This window comes from Panthera pardus, unplaced genomic scaffold, assembly GCF_024362965.1.
Source record: "Panthera pardus isolate Hobbes unplaced genomic scaffold, ASM2436296v1 HiC_scaffold_16, whole genome shotgun sequence".
NCBI lineage: Eukaryota > Metazoa > Chordata > Mammalia > Carnivora > Felidae > Panthera > Panthera pardus.
Genome location: NW_026526721.1, coordinates 116,377,792 through 116,395,257, shown reverse-complemented (window position 1 = coordinate 116,395,257; position 17,466 = coordinate 116,377,792). Strand labels below are relative to the sequence as shown.

Here is a 17,466-nt window from a genome sequence, read left to right as displayed (position 1 = left end):
ACTCTTGGATCAGAGACAATGGACACTTTAATACGTACAGCAATGGGCCGCCTGGGTGGCTCAGTCAGTTAAGCATCTGACTTCGACTCAGGTCATTATCTCACAGCTTGTGGGTTCGAGCCCCATGTTGGGCTCTGTGTTGACAGCTCAGAGCCTGGAGCCTGCTTTGGATTCTGTGTCTTCCTCTCTCTCTCTGCCCTTTCCCCGCTCACACTCTGTCTCTCTCTCCCCAAAAAAATAAACATTAAAAAAATTAATACGTACAACAATAATGGTAGTCCGAGTATTAACATTTTTGTGTTGGCTTCCCCAGTCCTAATTCCAAAAGGGCTTTGAAAGAAGAATATACACACAGTGAGTTGAACTACGGGATAGGAATTTCAACATTAGGGAGCTCAAATATTTTATAATGAGAAGCAAATGATAGATATATCACAGTTATTTTAAGGATAAAATATGATTATTAAAAACTTTTTGTGCAGCACCTGGGTGACTCAGTCGGTTGGGCATCCTACTCTTGATTTCGGCTCAGGTCATGATCTCATGGTGTGTGGGTTTGAGGCTTGTCTTGAGCTCCGTGGCGACAGTGCAGAGCCTGTTTGGGATTCTCTCTCCCTCCCTGTCTCTCTCTGCCTCTCTTGTGCTCTCTCTCTCTTTCTCAAAAGAAATTAATTAATTAAAAAAGTTTTTTTTTTGTACAGTGACTTAACACAGCACCCAGAATATGATTAGGGCTCAAAATAGATAACCTATTATCATACGTAGTAGTAGTTTAAAGGTTTACTTCATATACCAAAAATCCCTGTAAGATTTATAATTTGTAGTTAGAATATTAAAACGTAGGTACATTTGTTAGAGAAAGTGAATTTACACATTGTGAACCAAAAGAGAGAGAGAGACAGAGAGAGAGAGCGAGTGCCTGAGTTTTTGTCTACAAACAGTACATATTTTCTTTTAAAATATGTTAGAGCTTTTATGAAGTTCAGTATTTGGTAATTGATGGTAAATCTGGCTTTTGCTAAGAGAACCTATATTGATGATTTTATTTTGGATGCTGCAATGTAATCCATACAATTGCACACTGAGGATGACTAGATAAGTCTATAAAGAAGCAGTTCTGAAGAAACAAGCAGTATTACTGTGGAATTATATCAGTTATAATTGCATTATTTGTTCTAGTGGGTAGTGTCATCAGAGAGCAAATGACACGGTTTTGAAACAGCTTTACAGATTCTGAAAAAGTGAAATGGTCTTCAGGATGCTCATTGACCACAAAACTATTTCAGATCTCAGTCTTTGTATACATATAGAAATTCCTTGGCATTTTTCTTAATTTATAATCGACATGGGATATTTTAATATACTCTAAATATGTTAAATAAATATAAACCCTGGGACCAGGCAATATAATGTCAAAGTTTTATTCTTAGAAGCCTATTTCAAAGTATCTTGCAAAATTTAGTGCCATATCAATCTGCTCCCCTAGGATATTATCTCAAATTGTAGGCTTCAGGGTAAGCAAAGGCCATACTTCATAAATAGAAATGATTTTCCTAACAGAGAACTGCTTTTGCAACTCATGCAATAGTCATCTTAATGGGCCCTTCTTCTTCAATTCACACAGTCTTAGATAAAACAAAACTCATTTCATGCCAGTTCTCTGCTTGAAAGTTTTCAATGGCTTATGGACACCCTTAGAATAAAGTACAAATTTATTACAAAGGTCTTCAAAGCCTTACAAGTTCTGTTTCTTGCCAGAGTATCCTCTAAATGATTTGTAATGGAAAAATATAGTGACCAAAAATAATCAAATGCCTATCAGTCAGGAATTGGTATATCCACACCAAGGAGCACTATGGAGCTGTAGAATCTCTGTGTCTCTCTCTTTTTTTCTCTCTCTGTATGTGTATATGTGTGTATTATTTATGTATATATCATGTATATTACATATCACGTATATCACATAAATGTATGTGTATATCTATAAATCTACCTACTGACCTCCCTATCTAATCAGGATGTAGCAGGGCAGAAGGGATAAGATGGCAACCAGACTTCACTGAATATACTTTGTTCTATAGATTTGACTTTTCTACTTCTTATATATTTCAATAACTATAAAGCTAACTTAAATTTGAAAAATTCAGTCCCTAAAAGTCAAACTCAAAATGCAATAAATGAATCTGTGTGTTTGTTGGTAGCACAACCACAGAGAGAATTGAAAGGTCATTCTTCCCTGATGATTTAGACTTTCCTTTAGCTTCTATATCCTAGAATTGTTCAAACTTTTCTATTGGATCCTTTTGAAATCAATTCATGTCCCACCATCTGGGGATTTCCCTGGGTGAGTGTGGCCTAGGGGAACACCAATGTGCTTGTTCACACTCATAATTCCTATGTCCAGATGACTCCTGCTTAATTTCTTACATTCACTGATCTCTAGTTGAGAGTTTGAAGACATGAACTCCAGATCAAGTTCTCCAAGTGGTTGGGTTGAATCCCTCCCACTTGTTTTGAGGTGGGTAGGAAACACATTTCTCCCCTCCTCAGAGGACTGGGACATTTCATGCCCCCTGGCCATTCTCTCCAAAAATCTATTCTCTCCCAGTCTTCCTTTAATATTCTCACTGCCTCTTATATATCCTCGTATGAGTGATGGGCTAAGTTGTCTGACTGTTTTGGGGACACCATTCGGCAAGTTCAGCATAATTTCTCTGATCCCTATTTTAAACACAGGTAGAATTGTCCTCTTCTTCTCGGCTTTGGATCTTCAACTGAAAGTAAAAGTTTAGGTAATACAGGTGTAATTGTTAAATGGCTCTGGACAAATTTTTACAATAGTCACCACAGACTAGACCACAGAATTCGATAAAGCATAAGACTGCTAGCTTTAGGTTTTTCAGTACCTTTAAGAATAAATACCTAATAGAATACTTAATACTGCTTGGCTGATAAAGACATAGGTTCTTTTTGCAAAGTATCAGTGATAGAAAAATTTAAGTTTTATCAGAAAGACACAAAGAATTTACTTGCTACTTGTGATGTTCCCATGCAGCCTAGAGTCAAGAGAATAAGAAGAGATGGAGAACGCCTGATCCTGAATTTAACCATTATGCAAAATAAATAGATAATGTCTATAATCTATCTAAACAAGTCAAGAAATAGGTGTAAAAACATGAAAATTAAAGATACAAATAAATTACCAAAAAGAAAAAAAGGAGGTAAAAAATTGAAGTTGTTTCTCACTGGGGATTAAGAAATGGAAACAGAAAATAGACACTTCTCCAAAGAAGACATCCAGATGGCCAACCGACACATGAAAAAATGCTCAACATCACTCATCATCAGGGAAATACAAATAAAAACCACAAAGAGATACCACCTCACACCTGTCAGAATGGCTAATATTAACAACATAGGCAACCACAGATGTTGGCGAGGATGCGGAGAAAGAGGATCTCTTTTGCACTGCTGGTGGGAATGCAAACTGGGGCAGCCACTCTGGAAAAAGTATGGAGGTTCCTCAAAAAATTAAAAATAGAATGACCTACAACCCAGCAATTGCACTACTAGGTATTTATCCAAGGGGTACAGGTGTGCTCTTTCGAAGGGGCACATGCACCCCAATGGTTATAGCAGCACTATCGACAATAGCCAAAGTATGGAAAGAGCCCAGATGTCCATTGATGGATGAATGGATTAAGAAGAAGTGGTATATATATACAATGGAGTATTACTTGGCAATCAAAAAGAATGAAATCTTGCCATTTGCGAGTACATGGATGAAACTAGAGGGTATTATGCTAAGCGAAATTAGTCAGAGAAAGACAAATGTCATATGACTTCACTCATGTGACTTTAAGACAAAAAACATATGAACATAAGAGAAGGGAAACAAAAATAATATAAAAACAGGGAGGGGGACAAAACATCAGAGACTCTTAAATATGGAGAACATCCAGTGGGTTACTGGAGGGATTGTGGGAGGGGGGATGGGGTAAATGGGTAAACGGCATTAGAAATCTACTCCTGAAATCACTGTTGCACTATATGGTAACTAACTTGGATGTAAATTAAAACAGTAAATTAAAAGAATAAATAAATAAAGAGAAAAAAAAAGAAATGGAAATAGGAGAGTTCTTTGATAATACAGAGAAGAAAGTGAGGAATTTGGTGGTGTAGGTGTCCTCCTCTCTCTCAAATAATCTGTATAGTTTCTTTTTCCTGTTTTGAAATGTTAAATGTTAGCATCATCTTACTCTTAAATTTACATAATGAAATAAACTTAAAACAATTGGGAAAAATAAATTAGTCTATGAATCTGCTCTAAGTATAATTATGATTATATAATAAGTAAATATTTGAGTTAGAAATTCTAGTAAACTATTTATGAGCAAATATATGAAGAAATAGCAATGGAGGAATAAAAAGGAGATAAAAGTGTGACTGGTACTCATTATGTGCCAATGTCTGAACTAGCTGGACCTCAAACACTACATATGCCCTGAAAAATTCATTTTTACCCCAAGTAGACTCCTTATTATCTTCATGTATCCTCTTAATGACTAACCTTGTTTGATACAATTTAGAATGATCCACGATTAAGTTTAACTAGAAAGGATAATTAAACATCTAAATCATTGGAAAAGCACTTGTATACAAATAAATACATACATATGTCTAGAGTAGAATTAAACATATTTGTTACTTTGAAAGTTGAATATTTCCTTCATGCCCACACATCAAATCGGGTGCATGTTTTTTGTTTTTTTGTTTTTTGTTTTTTTTCGATTTCTACATTATAAAATCATATGCTTAGGAGTTGAAAGCAACTTTTTATTAAGAAGAAAAAGGGGAGTCCTTTTCTAAACAAAAACATACCGAAAGATATTGACTCAGAATTGACGACATGGTAGATAGTGGTTAATTTAAGCTAGGCGGTGTATTTATTTAGTGGGGGAGTTGAAATTGATCAGCTTCCCAACATCTGTGCATCCCTCATGCTCAGTGTAGCTGATATACAGTTTATTGAATAGACTAAATTCAAGACTAGAGGTTTGAGAGGTCCAAGGCAATCATGAAAATGCAGCTTCTCTTGTCAGTGTTCAGGAACCCAGGCATAAGCCAGCCAGTGCATTGCATTCCCTTGGTGACAGTGATTAGGAACAGACATGTAACCGAAGTGGCCCAGTGAGTTCAATACAATGGAATTTTGTTGTGCTGTTAGGGAAAGGGTGTTCATTCTCTTGAGCTGGTCATGGACAAGGAAACATTTGGCTTTGATTGGTAATGGTAACCATCTTAAAACCACAAGGTTAGAAGCTGCCTTAGGTTGCAGCCGTTGATGGTAGAATGTAGAGACCAAAAGACAAGTTGGTTCCTGATGATATAATAGAACAGATAGACTATTCAACCCCAGACTGCTTGTTATGTAGACCCGTACATATCCTTTTGGTTTGGGCCATTATAAATTGATTTTTGGGATCTGTTATTAGGGTCAAAGTTGGTTCTCGAATATGAAATAGCTGACACAGAACATTTAGCTAATGTTGTTTGCTTGTTCCTTTCTTTCTGCTTTTCGTATAATACATTGAAAAGAATATAAATATTCATAATTTAAAAAATAAGGGGGAATTTTCATAATGGAGCCGCCTAGTGGTTAGAAGCATGTGTTATAGAGACAAAAATTATTTCGGATTTTGAGATTTCACAGCAGTTTTATGAAATAACATTTAAGATGCAAGTGACAATTTTATTTTTCTAAGATATAAATAAGATACAAATTGTAATTATTTGGAAATACATGTATAATAGTAGTAAATAATGAAAATATTAATGTTTATATGTGTGTGCTTCTCAATGCCAAATGAGTAAAATTCCCTGTACAATTTTTATGATTCTTTCCCTATATTCTCCCTACAACAGATCAGCGGTGTAAAACCTTAACCTTAGCTTCTTTCCATGTTCTTTGTCCTGCATGTAGATTAAGGTTATTGATATTCCTACAGATCCCTGATCTATGGAACAATGCTATCTTAGCATCCTAAAATTCTTGGTTGCCTACGAATTAAAAGACAATTACTAATAACACAAATTTTCTTCGTGAAATAAGTTTCTTTTTAGGAATAGTTTGCAACATCAGAGGTTACTAGAAAATATATTATTTCACAAATATATATAATGGTCCTCCATTATGCTTGAATCACTGTACCATATTTGCTCCGTCAGTTTTTCTGGGCGTACAGATTTTAGGATCTCGAGCACAATTAGGCGCAGAGCACAGAAATTTTTTATAAATAATTCAGCATTTCTCCTTTTGCCTTTGCTCTGTAATTTCAACTATTTATCTGTGTGTATATATATTACAAACATATATTTATATATGTATATTTGACTGTGATGTTCATAGTAGCCTAAGTTACTTGTTACATGGCAAATCATAACCATTTCATGTCTAATGATTTCCTTGAAATGCATCACTACCCTCCTCTCTAACCATTATTAACTTGTCATGCAAATTGTAATTTAGTCTTAATTATATACTTATCTTTTACATTCATTATTTCCACTTCATGTTCGAGTGATAAAATATATGTTTTTAAAAAATGTTTATTTATTTATTTTTGAGAGAAAAAAGGAGAGAAGGGGAGAAGGAGAATTCTGAGCAGACTCTGCTGTGAGTGCAGAGCCTGAGGTGGGGCTCGAACTCATGAACCGTGACATCATGACCTGAGCTGAGATCAAGAGCTGGACGCTTAACCGACTGAGCCCTCCAGGTGCCCCTAAAACATATATGTTTTTTTTTTTTAATTTTTTTTTTTAACATTTATTCATTTTTGAGACAGAGAGAGACAGAGCATGCATGGGGGAGGGTCAGAGTGAGAGGGAGACACAGAATCTGAAACAGGCTCCAGGCTCTGAGCTGTCAGCACAGAGCCTGATGCGGGGCTCGAACTCACGGACCACGAGATCATGACCTGAGCTGAAGTCGGATGCCCAACTGACTGAGCCACCCAGGCGCCCCAAAACATATATGTTTTTAGAGTTAAAATGTTGCTGTTGTTTAGTTTTTAAAATGTGGTGGTTGGATTGCTCTTCTAATAGAAATGTTGATTTTGTAAAAAGACATTGCTATTTTTTTTTTTTTTTTTTTTTTTGCTTTTCTAATGACTCAGTACCCATCTTTGAGAGGATTAGGTCCCTACTTACGCTCTGACCACAGAATGCAGGAATGTTAGTTAATTTCTAAGAGTTTTGTATCTTTGACCTGTTTATATGTTAATGAATTATCATCTTACAGATCAGTGCATGAACAACTAGTATATACGTTAGGGCCCTTCAGAATATGAGTTGACTTCCATTGCATATAAAGTTAAGTATGTGACTTGAAAGTATCTCCTTAGTAGAAAAGTATATCACTTGCTTTTATCTTTATCACAGTATTTAATCAAATACTACCTCTTAGTTCTTTTGAATGTTGTGGACCTAATCCTTTAATTATCAATAGTATCATAGACAATTGAAGATTCTCTTGGAAACCACTTTGGGCCCAGCTGTCAGGAGAACTGGAATGTCTTATTTCCCCACTCTAGGTGTTTCCACTAAAACATAATCAAATTCCCTCCAACCCTAGGGCTATTTGCAGTTTGGATGCCAAGAACAGCTGTGGAGTCCAGAAGGCTTCTGTATGATTCTCCCACCAGAGAGGGGTTTTGGGGAGTAGTTGAGCAGGGATATAGATTTGGAATGGATTAAGGAGATAGCGCTGCTCTAAAATAGTCTTCAATAATACATACCAGTTCTGGGTGGGGGGAGGGGGGAGATCAACAAATCCTTCACACACTGAAATTTAAATTTAATAGAATATTTTGAAAGGTTGAAATAAAATATTCATTTCATGTAAACTGGATTATATGTGGGAATTGATAGACTCAGCTGCAAAATAAAATTAGTATGTCCATACTGAAATGGAGATAGTGGGTAGGATTTTAGACGATCTTTCCTCTACGATAGAGAAAGCAAAGTAGTACTGTAAAAGTAATAAAGTGCCGTGGAGGAAGTGGGCCTTTATTTTACTTCCTATTTAGAGCAGTTTCTCTAAATCTGGGGGATTTCCATTGTCAAATTCTGGCTTATTTGCATTTATATGGTGAAATGTTGCCATCATGTGGCCAGTCCATCTATCACATCTTTCTCTTTCCTCTGGGTGAGACTGTACTTCTGGCTCTTTTTATATGATGTATTTATTTGTGTTTGAGTATTAGGGGTTAGCTATAGTGTCTGTTAGGGTCATTATTACAATGAAATGACAAATATTTATGCATATTGATTTAAAATAGACATTAAAATAAGTTTACTGCTATTCTCACACAACGGGATTTTAATCTGTATCTTCTGAAGCTCTTAGAATTCCCCCTTTTATGGGCAGTTATTCAATTTATGGATCTTAAACTGTTTGAAATTGCTCTCTTAAGAGTCCAGGTGACTTTTTATTTATTCATGTTTGCAGTTGCTCTGAATGTCACCACGAGTTACCAAAATATCCATTTATTTGGATATAATTTGGGAACCATTTCTAATGCATACCCCATTTTAAACAATAGGGGGCATTATGATGTCATGTTTTTGGTTTTCTCTATCAAGGCAAATATTTTGTTTCATAGGAAAAACCCTGGATTTTCTTCCTAATAAGAATACTTCTCTAAATTTCAGAAACATATTTGTTTGATATTGACAGAGCTGGCAATGAATATGAACCTCATTATTTATCCTTCAAGGACCTAATTTCAAAAGAGAAAATACTATACCAATTTATCACTATTTCAATAAATGCATATGATTCTAAACTGATATAAAAATCCAAGCCAACTTATATTTAATCCAAATATAATAGTTTTAAAACATAAGTTGGCTTGCTTCCTCATTAAATTGGAAATATTGGCATTTTCAAGTGTTTCTATCTAAATCAATTTTTTTCCATTATGTATTATTATAAATGGAAACTTTTTTCAAGTTAGGCTTTAAGGATAAAAATCATGAAGCTATGTTCTTAGCATTACAAAAGTTTGAAATCTTTGGACCTTTAGACAACTAGGGTGAAAATTGTTAAATATTTTCAAAATTATTGATCTTATGAAGTTAATTAAGGAGTTCTTTCAATGTATAACATTTGAATATTTTATCTTTTCAAGTTTTACATGGATTTAGGTTTCAGACAGAATATAGAGTAAACCAGGATTTAGTAGATTAAATATTTAAACTTAAAACTGAAAGTTTTAGATAGAAGAAAATATATTTCTCAATGGGAAGCATCTCTTTCATGTTTCATGAAGCAGAAAGAAGGAAACTGGAGATAAGACAACTTCAAAGATCATTTCTGTCTCCATCCAAAGTTGTATAACTGTTGTCAATGCTTTTTTAAAAGTCTTATTGAAATTATATATATGCATATACACACACACACATATATATATATATATATATATATATACCATTATTGCAAGAAAAATTCTCTTAGCTTTTTGTAAAAAATAAAACATTAAATAATAGTCTAACATCAACTTTTAATTTGCTTTCCCAATCTCTGTCCCTTTCATCAGATAAAGGTAATCATCATTGTGAATTTGTTGTATATACCGAATTTTTAGTTATTCTGGTAAAGGTCACTTTATATATATATATATATATATATATATATATATATATATATATTTTTTTTTTTTTTTTTTTTTTTGCATATTTCTAGGCATTAGAACCCATATTCAACAAAATCTTTGTGACTTTTTTTTTACTTGCATGCTCATACCTTGAATTTAGCTATTGTCGGAGTATTTACATCAGGGAAATCAGCAAATTCAACAAATTTGGGTTCCTCCCGCCCCCCAGAGAGCTTGTCACTGGAACACAAATGAACATTTCCTACCAATACCACTATTGGTATTTTGGTTAGAAGAGTCTTCCTCTGCAAGGTTTTCCCACCCACTTAGCCCTGGCCAATCAGAAGACATTGTGTCGTATCTTTTGGGGGATGGTTACATGACCTAAGAGTGATTTTACAGGATTTTTAACTCAAATTTCTGGGAAAGAATAGTTCTCTTTTATGAACTTGGAACAGTTGGTTCAAAACCTAGAACTGGTAGTGGCCATATTACCACCTTGAAAAAACTGCCAGGTTGGACATGAAGCCAACACTGGAGCGCAGAGCCAAGAAGGAGAGTGACATAGACTCCTAAGACTAGATCTACCTCAGGGCTTGTTAGTTCCTTGGGGCAGTAGAGACCTTTGTGGCTCAAGCCCGTTTGGATTTTCTGCTTCTTTGAAAACAAGAGTTCCTTATGGGTACAGAGGCAGAAGATATTTAAGGGCTAGGGCTTAGACGGTGGCATCAGGAATGGAGAACATCAAATCTGTGACACATTGCAGTGAACATTGCCCTCATTCGACTTAAGAATTCAAGGAGTAGAGATAGGGAAAAGTTAAGAACATCCAAAAAGCCTATTGAACTGATTGTGTCAAGTGGTAAATAGAAGTTTTATTAGCACGTGATACTGAACTTGGTGCACAATTTAGTCTTTTCTAATGATATCCTAAATTCAAATCCTCAATAATCTGGTTGGTGGCATTTAGGATGACTCTTCTTAGTTTACTATGTGACCTGTTTGGTCTTTTTTTTAAATGTTAATATAGGGGTGCCTGTGTGGCTCAGTCCGTTAAGCCTCAGACTCTTGATTTCCGCTCAGGTCATGATCTCACAGTTCATGAGATGGAGCTCCATGTCAGGCTCTGCTCTGACAGCACAGAGCCTGATGGGAATTCTCTCCCTCCTTCTCTCTCTCTGCCCCTTCCCTGCTTGCGTGTTCTCTCTCTCCCTCTCAAAATAAATAAATAAACATTTAAAAATAAACTGCTAGAGTATAATTAGTAAGATTAGGAATTATGAAGTATATAATTTAGGCTGTAAACTAGAAATAGATAGCAATTAATATACATGCAAATGTTACAGCTTTATATGATCAACCGTCCACCCAATTCTGCTTCTGTTATAAAAGAGACTCATAAATTCACAGCTCAGTCACTGTGTGCAACTATTGCTGATTAGCTCTGGTCAAGTGAAAACGTTTCTTTTTTTAGTCATGTGTGTTCTGATATTCATCAAGTTTCATGAAGTGTGTTTTTATTTATGGTAAATCATTATTTTTGTGATAATCTCAATTTCAAGTAAATCTCCATTCCTCAATAATCAGGAAATATTCAAATTTTAAAGGTTTATTAAACTCTAGATATTTTAAATCTAATTTTTTAGATTATATATATATATTTTTAAATTTTTTATAATGTTTACTTATTTTTGAGAGAGAGACAGACAGACAGAGTGTGATCAGGGGAGGGTCAGAGAGAGAGGGAGACACAGAATCTGAAACAGGCTCTGGGCTCTGAGCTGTCAGCACAGAGCCCGATGCAGGGCTTGAACTCACGAGGCGTGAGATCACGACCTGAGCTGAAGTCGGGACACTTAACCGATTGAGCCACCCCAGTGTCCCTATAAATATATTTTTAAAGTTTATTTATTTGAGAGAGACAGAGGCAGCATGAGTGTGGGAGGAGCAGAGAGGGAGAGAGGGCAAGATGGAGAATCCTGAGTAGTCTCCACACTGTCAGCGAAGAACCCAGCATGAGGCTCGAACTCATGAAACCGTGAGATCATGACCTGAGCCAAAACCAAGCGTCTGACGTTTAACTGACTGGGCCACGCAGGCGCCCTAATTTTTTAGATTATAAAAGTGACATGGAAAAATATTGAATAATTGTGCTTTAGCTTTTACTTCCGTCCTCTGATTTCCTTATGATATGGCAAGATTTTCCTTTTTCCCAAAGGTTTGATTCCCCACCTGCTACCTTGATAGTCTCCAAGAGAGCCAATCACTGGAAAGACCATAGGAAAAGTTGACAGATTTTTTATTTCACGAAAGTTAACTAGAATAAGATAAGCTTTCTTACTCTGATAGAAATTTCTCAGAGGGACCAGAACATAATGATAAAAAAATAAATTCCCAGTAATGTACTGGTTATATTCAATTCAGATACAAGTGATTGAACGAGTAGCGATAGTTTAGTGCTCTTGATGCCAACAAAACATTACCTAGTGGAAGAAAGAGAGGTCTTTCTAATTGTATAATAGTGGAAAGATACTTGCATAATTACAGGGCTACAGTGACAGCTGCTTACCATGTCCGCTAGCATGCACTGCAGGTGGTAATTTACCCATGTGCTTTCCATTCATTTGAATGGAAAGCAGCAGGGGGTGGCCCTTATGAATCCCACACAGTTGTAGGCATTTTAAGCAACTATCGTTGAGGGTTTTTCGTTTCAATATTGTGTAAAAATATGACTTACTATTTTTTTATACTAGACTTGTCTACTCGACAGGACCTTTTAAATACTATACCTGAAGTTTTTGTCTCATTTTTTTTCTGAGATTATTACTTTATCGTTTTCGTATTCCAAGGCATAAGTGAAAGGTAACAATAACAATCTGGGTTAAGATATGGGGTTAATGAAAATATTGGATAAAAAATCTCGTCTTTTCATTAACATTCCTAAATGTAGTAAATACAGCAGCATAAAAAAGCTACATATCGAATATGCTGTGAGTTCAGAGGGCTTGTACTTTGTCAAATTGCCTTTAGTACTCGTTCTATTTGCAAATTTTTCCAAAAGCCATTTAATATCCACGTACGTGGAAGTTCCTGGCTTCAATCTCAACAGCCGGAAGAGACCCGAGGACCAGGACATAAAATGGTTCCTGTATGACTGTAGCTGCTGGCTGAAGACTTTAAGACCAAAGTCACACGCGGTCTTCAGGAGAGGTCCTTCACTTTTGATCAGAAGCTCTTTCTTCTTAGCACACCATTCTTACAACCATCAAACATAAGCAAACAAATGAACAAGCTTTATTTCATCATATAGAAGCAATTAGAAACAGCAACGGAGAAAAGACTGAATGGGAGAAGAAAGGTTTGTTTTGGTCACTTACAGACTCAATTCATATTTCAACTGCTTTCATTAGGTTTTCTTAAATCACCAGGGTTGGAGTTAATCGCCTCATCCTCTCAGCTCCCAGAACACTTTTAAAAATAAATTGACATCATGATTAGGGTTGATATTAAACATATTTAACAACTGGTTAGAGATACTGACCAAGTGCTGAAGTTTGGAGCTCCTCTAGGCTGGCCATTAATCTTTTAGCTGTTGGATCCTATAGAATTCCAAGGCATCCCAGGGCCTTGGCTGCTGAGGTGACTGGGAAGCACTCAGCAAACAATGGCAGTGGTTATTTGCCAAGCAATATGGAAGCATATATAACTTCAAAAACCAAAGGACAAATGGGGACAGAGCCTATTTCTAATTCATCTTAACAACCCCAGCTGGTAGAAAATGTCACAAGATGTTAGTAACTCAAATAAGTAGCCTTTGGATTTAATGTGTTTTTTAAAATTTTACAAGAACATTTAGCAACGGTTTAGATTCATATCAGTGTATATTTTACTAACCTCTGCCTCTGTAATCTGCCTAAAGTATGAGACATTGAATGTTTCCAACATGCATAGGGTGGAGAGAAGAGAACAGTATAGCCAGAGGACTTGGCTTGGCCAAGCAGATTTTGGATTACCAGTTCCACCCACCAGGCACTTGTTCTTGCAGATAAGTAGAGATGCCAAAGCGACGGAAGGGTGCTGATTAAAAAACAACAAAAGTATTTTAACAGATGTGGTGTCCTGTTAGGAATTAAATAAAACAGGGACATTTTGAAATGTTTGGGAGTTTATTCTTTGCTCTTTGGACAATGCTTGTATTTTCTTTTTGTCAAAATTCAGTTTTCTTTTCATTGACCTCTTGTCTTCCTGCCTGTTGGTGTCCTATTTAGCAGACGAGATGGATGAAAGTATTTGGAGGAAATTAAGATGTGAGTGGAGGAAAAAAACCCAATTACAACAAAGCCTACAGGAGACCCTAAATTATGGGTTTATTTTTACGTATGATTTATGATCAGTACAGACAGTAGCCTCCAAATAGTAACAGGGCATGTGCAATGTCATGTAATAAGAGTGATTTTGCGTAATATCGCAAGAAGCTGAATTGTAGCATGAGGCATGTTTTTAGGTACTCAGAATCGAGTGTGAGATCGATATACTGAACATTTGCATTTTAATTATAATCATGGTGAGTAAGGTCCTTTTCATCGTATATTACATTAAGTTAATGAACGTGGTGAGCAGAACTTGAACAAATCATCAGTTTCACTCTAATTCATTATAAAAGGTAGGGCTCATTAATGTGGGTTTCTATTTTACTTTATTTAAAGGAAGGGCAAAAAGGTTTCCCTCGACTACTTGCCCAACTTGTTTCTTTACCACATAAATGGTCACCTCTGACTTATAAACCACAGTGAGCATGTACTTTGGCATTTTATTATTTTCATTCCTGATCTAATTCAGACCTGATTGCCCTTTAGGAAATTATGAAGAGTTTCTGTCTGTCTCTCTCCCACTTTGTTTCTTTCTCTTTGCTTCTTTCCTTCCATGGTCTTATTGAGGCATAATTGATACGCAATAAAGTGCACATATTTAATGTGCACAAACTGATGTTTTGACACACACACACACACACACACACACACATATACACGCACATGCACACTCATGAAATATCAGCAAAATCAGGATAGTGAACATATCCATCACTCCAGAAAATTTTCTTGTATCCCTTTGTAACCCTTCCCCAACCCTCATCCCCAAGCAGTCACTGATCAATTATGAAAGTATTCTTTATTTTGATAGTTTAGTATTGTGGATTCTGATTTTCATGAAGAAATTTGAATGTCCCATTTAACGTGTTTAGAGTACAGGTGGATAGCCTTTGCACAGTAAGCAGAATGGCACGGTACACTTCACTCAAATGCATGTAAGCGAAACAAGTCCAAACTGAAATAAATATACTCCTTTCATATTGATAGCAGCCATTCTACAGCTATGGAAAACTAATGTTTTATATTGACTTTTTAAAGTAACTACTCAGAAACAGATTTTGGCACCTTGTATTTTCCCAAGAGAAATAAATAGGGCGGTAAAAAAACCCAAAATGTCGAGCATTACATGAAGACATGTAATTGTGGATCAGGGCATAGTGGATAGAAAAGCTCATGTAAATATTTCCTCTCCAAAATCTGGGTCTGGATTTTGTTGTTATTAAATGCTAAGGAATTCCCATTAGGTGGTATGAACTAGTCTTTATTTGTTCACATTTTTTTTCTCTTCTTACTCTGATCTTGGCCAGAAGGTGAAAAACAAATACTTTGTGGTGATACTATAGTCACTGCTTGCTTTCCAATGAAGAGAAAAAAGGCTGAGCAGCGTGTTTCTGGCATGGGAGTGAGGAACAAGGATTTGTGTGGGTCTGTGCGTGTAGGTGTTTCTGAAGAAATAGAATTTAGAAGAGAAATAGAATTCCATTGCTGGTAGTCTTATGTTTCTATATCAGTAAAAGTACAATAGTAGTTACAAAGTTGTGTTAAGGCTGAGAGGACATGCATAGAAGAAAGCTGGGGCATAATACGCATTACTCAACGTATGTTAGTTACTAGTTAAAAACCTTTATATTTAATGCTATTGGAATCAAAACGTATGTACATCTCCCATTTCCAACCTACTTGCCCTTTAGAAAATGGATATTGATTTTCGAACTCTGGAAGCTACAGCTGTATCTGGTCCAGAAAATCTCCTGGATTGGCAGGCTATTGATTGAGTGAGCTGCCTGGAAACAGCCGTGAGAGGGGTCACTTCTGATTAGAACTGACATCCAAGACTTTTTAAAATGAGTTCCTTCCCAGCCGGCTCATGTACTCCACTTTATTGTTTATAGAATTGCAACCTCTGTTACTTAAAATAGCACAGACACTACTTTTACTTTCTGCTGACAATTACTACAATTAAGAATGATTAAAAGTTCAGGGGCTACTAATTCCCTCATAAAGTAGCCTTGAAGCTGATACAGCTGTGAGGATTTACAATGATGTTAATCCCACGTGGTGTGGTAGCAGTGGCCCGTCCTTGAATTGTTTGTCTTTCGTGAGGAGGGAAGTACAGAAACTGAGAGTACCAGGACAGGCAAGTACATGACTTGGGATTTGACAAAAGTACTGCTCTGGTGGGGATTGGGAGGGGGGAGAAACCCCTGGTCCTTCCCTACAGTAATTCACAAAGCACTGGTTTAGGATGAAATCTTTGTGCAAAACCAGGTAACAGGTTATGTGATCTGACTTAAGGGGGGGGGGGAAGAGGGGGTGCCCTCAAATCTGTCTCCAAGCACCTGTGATGAAATCTGATTTTATAATTAGAATTTAATTTTTTAGAATCATTGGATTTAAAGATCAGAGTTTCAAATCCTTTTTAATAGTACAGATATTTCTGAGAAGAGGTAGAAACTAACGTTTATTAAACAACAACAATCGGGGTTATTTTTACATTTATTGTTATAATTCTGCAAAACGCTGGTCCAGTGCTCTAAAACAGTTTGGTTACCATGAAGGCCACTTAGTGTCATGGTGAACAAATGTCGGCAGAGACTAGTAATGTCCCGGCTGCGTGTGTGCAGGGCAGGGGTGTGGGGTGGGGGGCAGAGCATTCAAAATCAGAATTAGAGTGGCTTCCTGGTTTTGCCCTGCATGTGACTCCTCAGAGGTTCTGTTTATTTGACCACTTTGAGGTCACATGGGGTAGCTTAACTTTGGACACAATCTTGCTGATACCAGGCTGTCCACAAGCCCAGTGGAGAAGGTAAGAACTGAAGGGAAGCTGTGCGTGGAATCCGATGCTTGTGCGGAGTGAACCTCTTTCCACACGGATCTTCCCCTGTCTTTATTCGGTAAAGCTTCGCCATCATGGTTTACTCTGTGATCTTCTCATTTCCTGGATGTTTTAGGGAGAGAGGTCTGTGTGGAAATGTAGTGACATAGCAGACTGAAAGGAAGTCATGTATTCTCAACTAGCTATTTTAGTTCAAATATTACATATTTCCTCTTTTCTCTTGAGAATGTTCTCTTGACTTTCAGGCAGAATTTCAAGATGAATAGAGAAAACAAACAAACCCTCAAGATTCTCTAAACAAAGGTTTCTTCTACTAGGGTTTTAAAATATTTAGAAATTCCTTCTCATCTATTGTGTGAATTTAGACTTTCTAGTTAGGTCAGAACATTCTTTTAAGTTTTCTTTTCCACTAACTTGTGATTATAGTATTCACTATTGTGTTGGCTTTGCTGGGAATATTTTAATAATTTAATATTGACTATTAATAGAATCCCTGGTACAAAGGTCAAGGCATCTGACCCGAAATCAGAATGAAGGTAACCTGATCATGACTATTGACCTCGATGGTAGGAGGGGGTTTCGTGTACCCTCTTACTGGGATGTT

General features: G+C 36.3%; 1 protein-coding gene across 1 annotated transcript in view; it reads right to left on the bottom strand.

Annotated features, from left to right (window-relative positions):
- PLSCR5 (phospholipid scramblase family member 5) overlaps nt 1-16,935 on the bottom strand; it is a 69,569-nt gene extending 52,634 nt beyond the window's left edge. The window contains exons 1-2 of the mRNA XM_053904180.1: nt 16,782-16,935; nt 12,737-12,911 (exon numbers count right to left, since the gene is read on the bottom strand). Of these exons, the coding sequence (XP_053760155.1) occupies nt 12,737-12,911; nt 16,782-16,935 (329 nt within the window). The remainder of the gene's footprint in view (nt 1-12,736; nt 12,912-16,781) is intronic.
- Nucleotides 16,936-17,466: the final 531 nt, after the last annotated feature.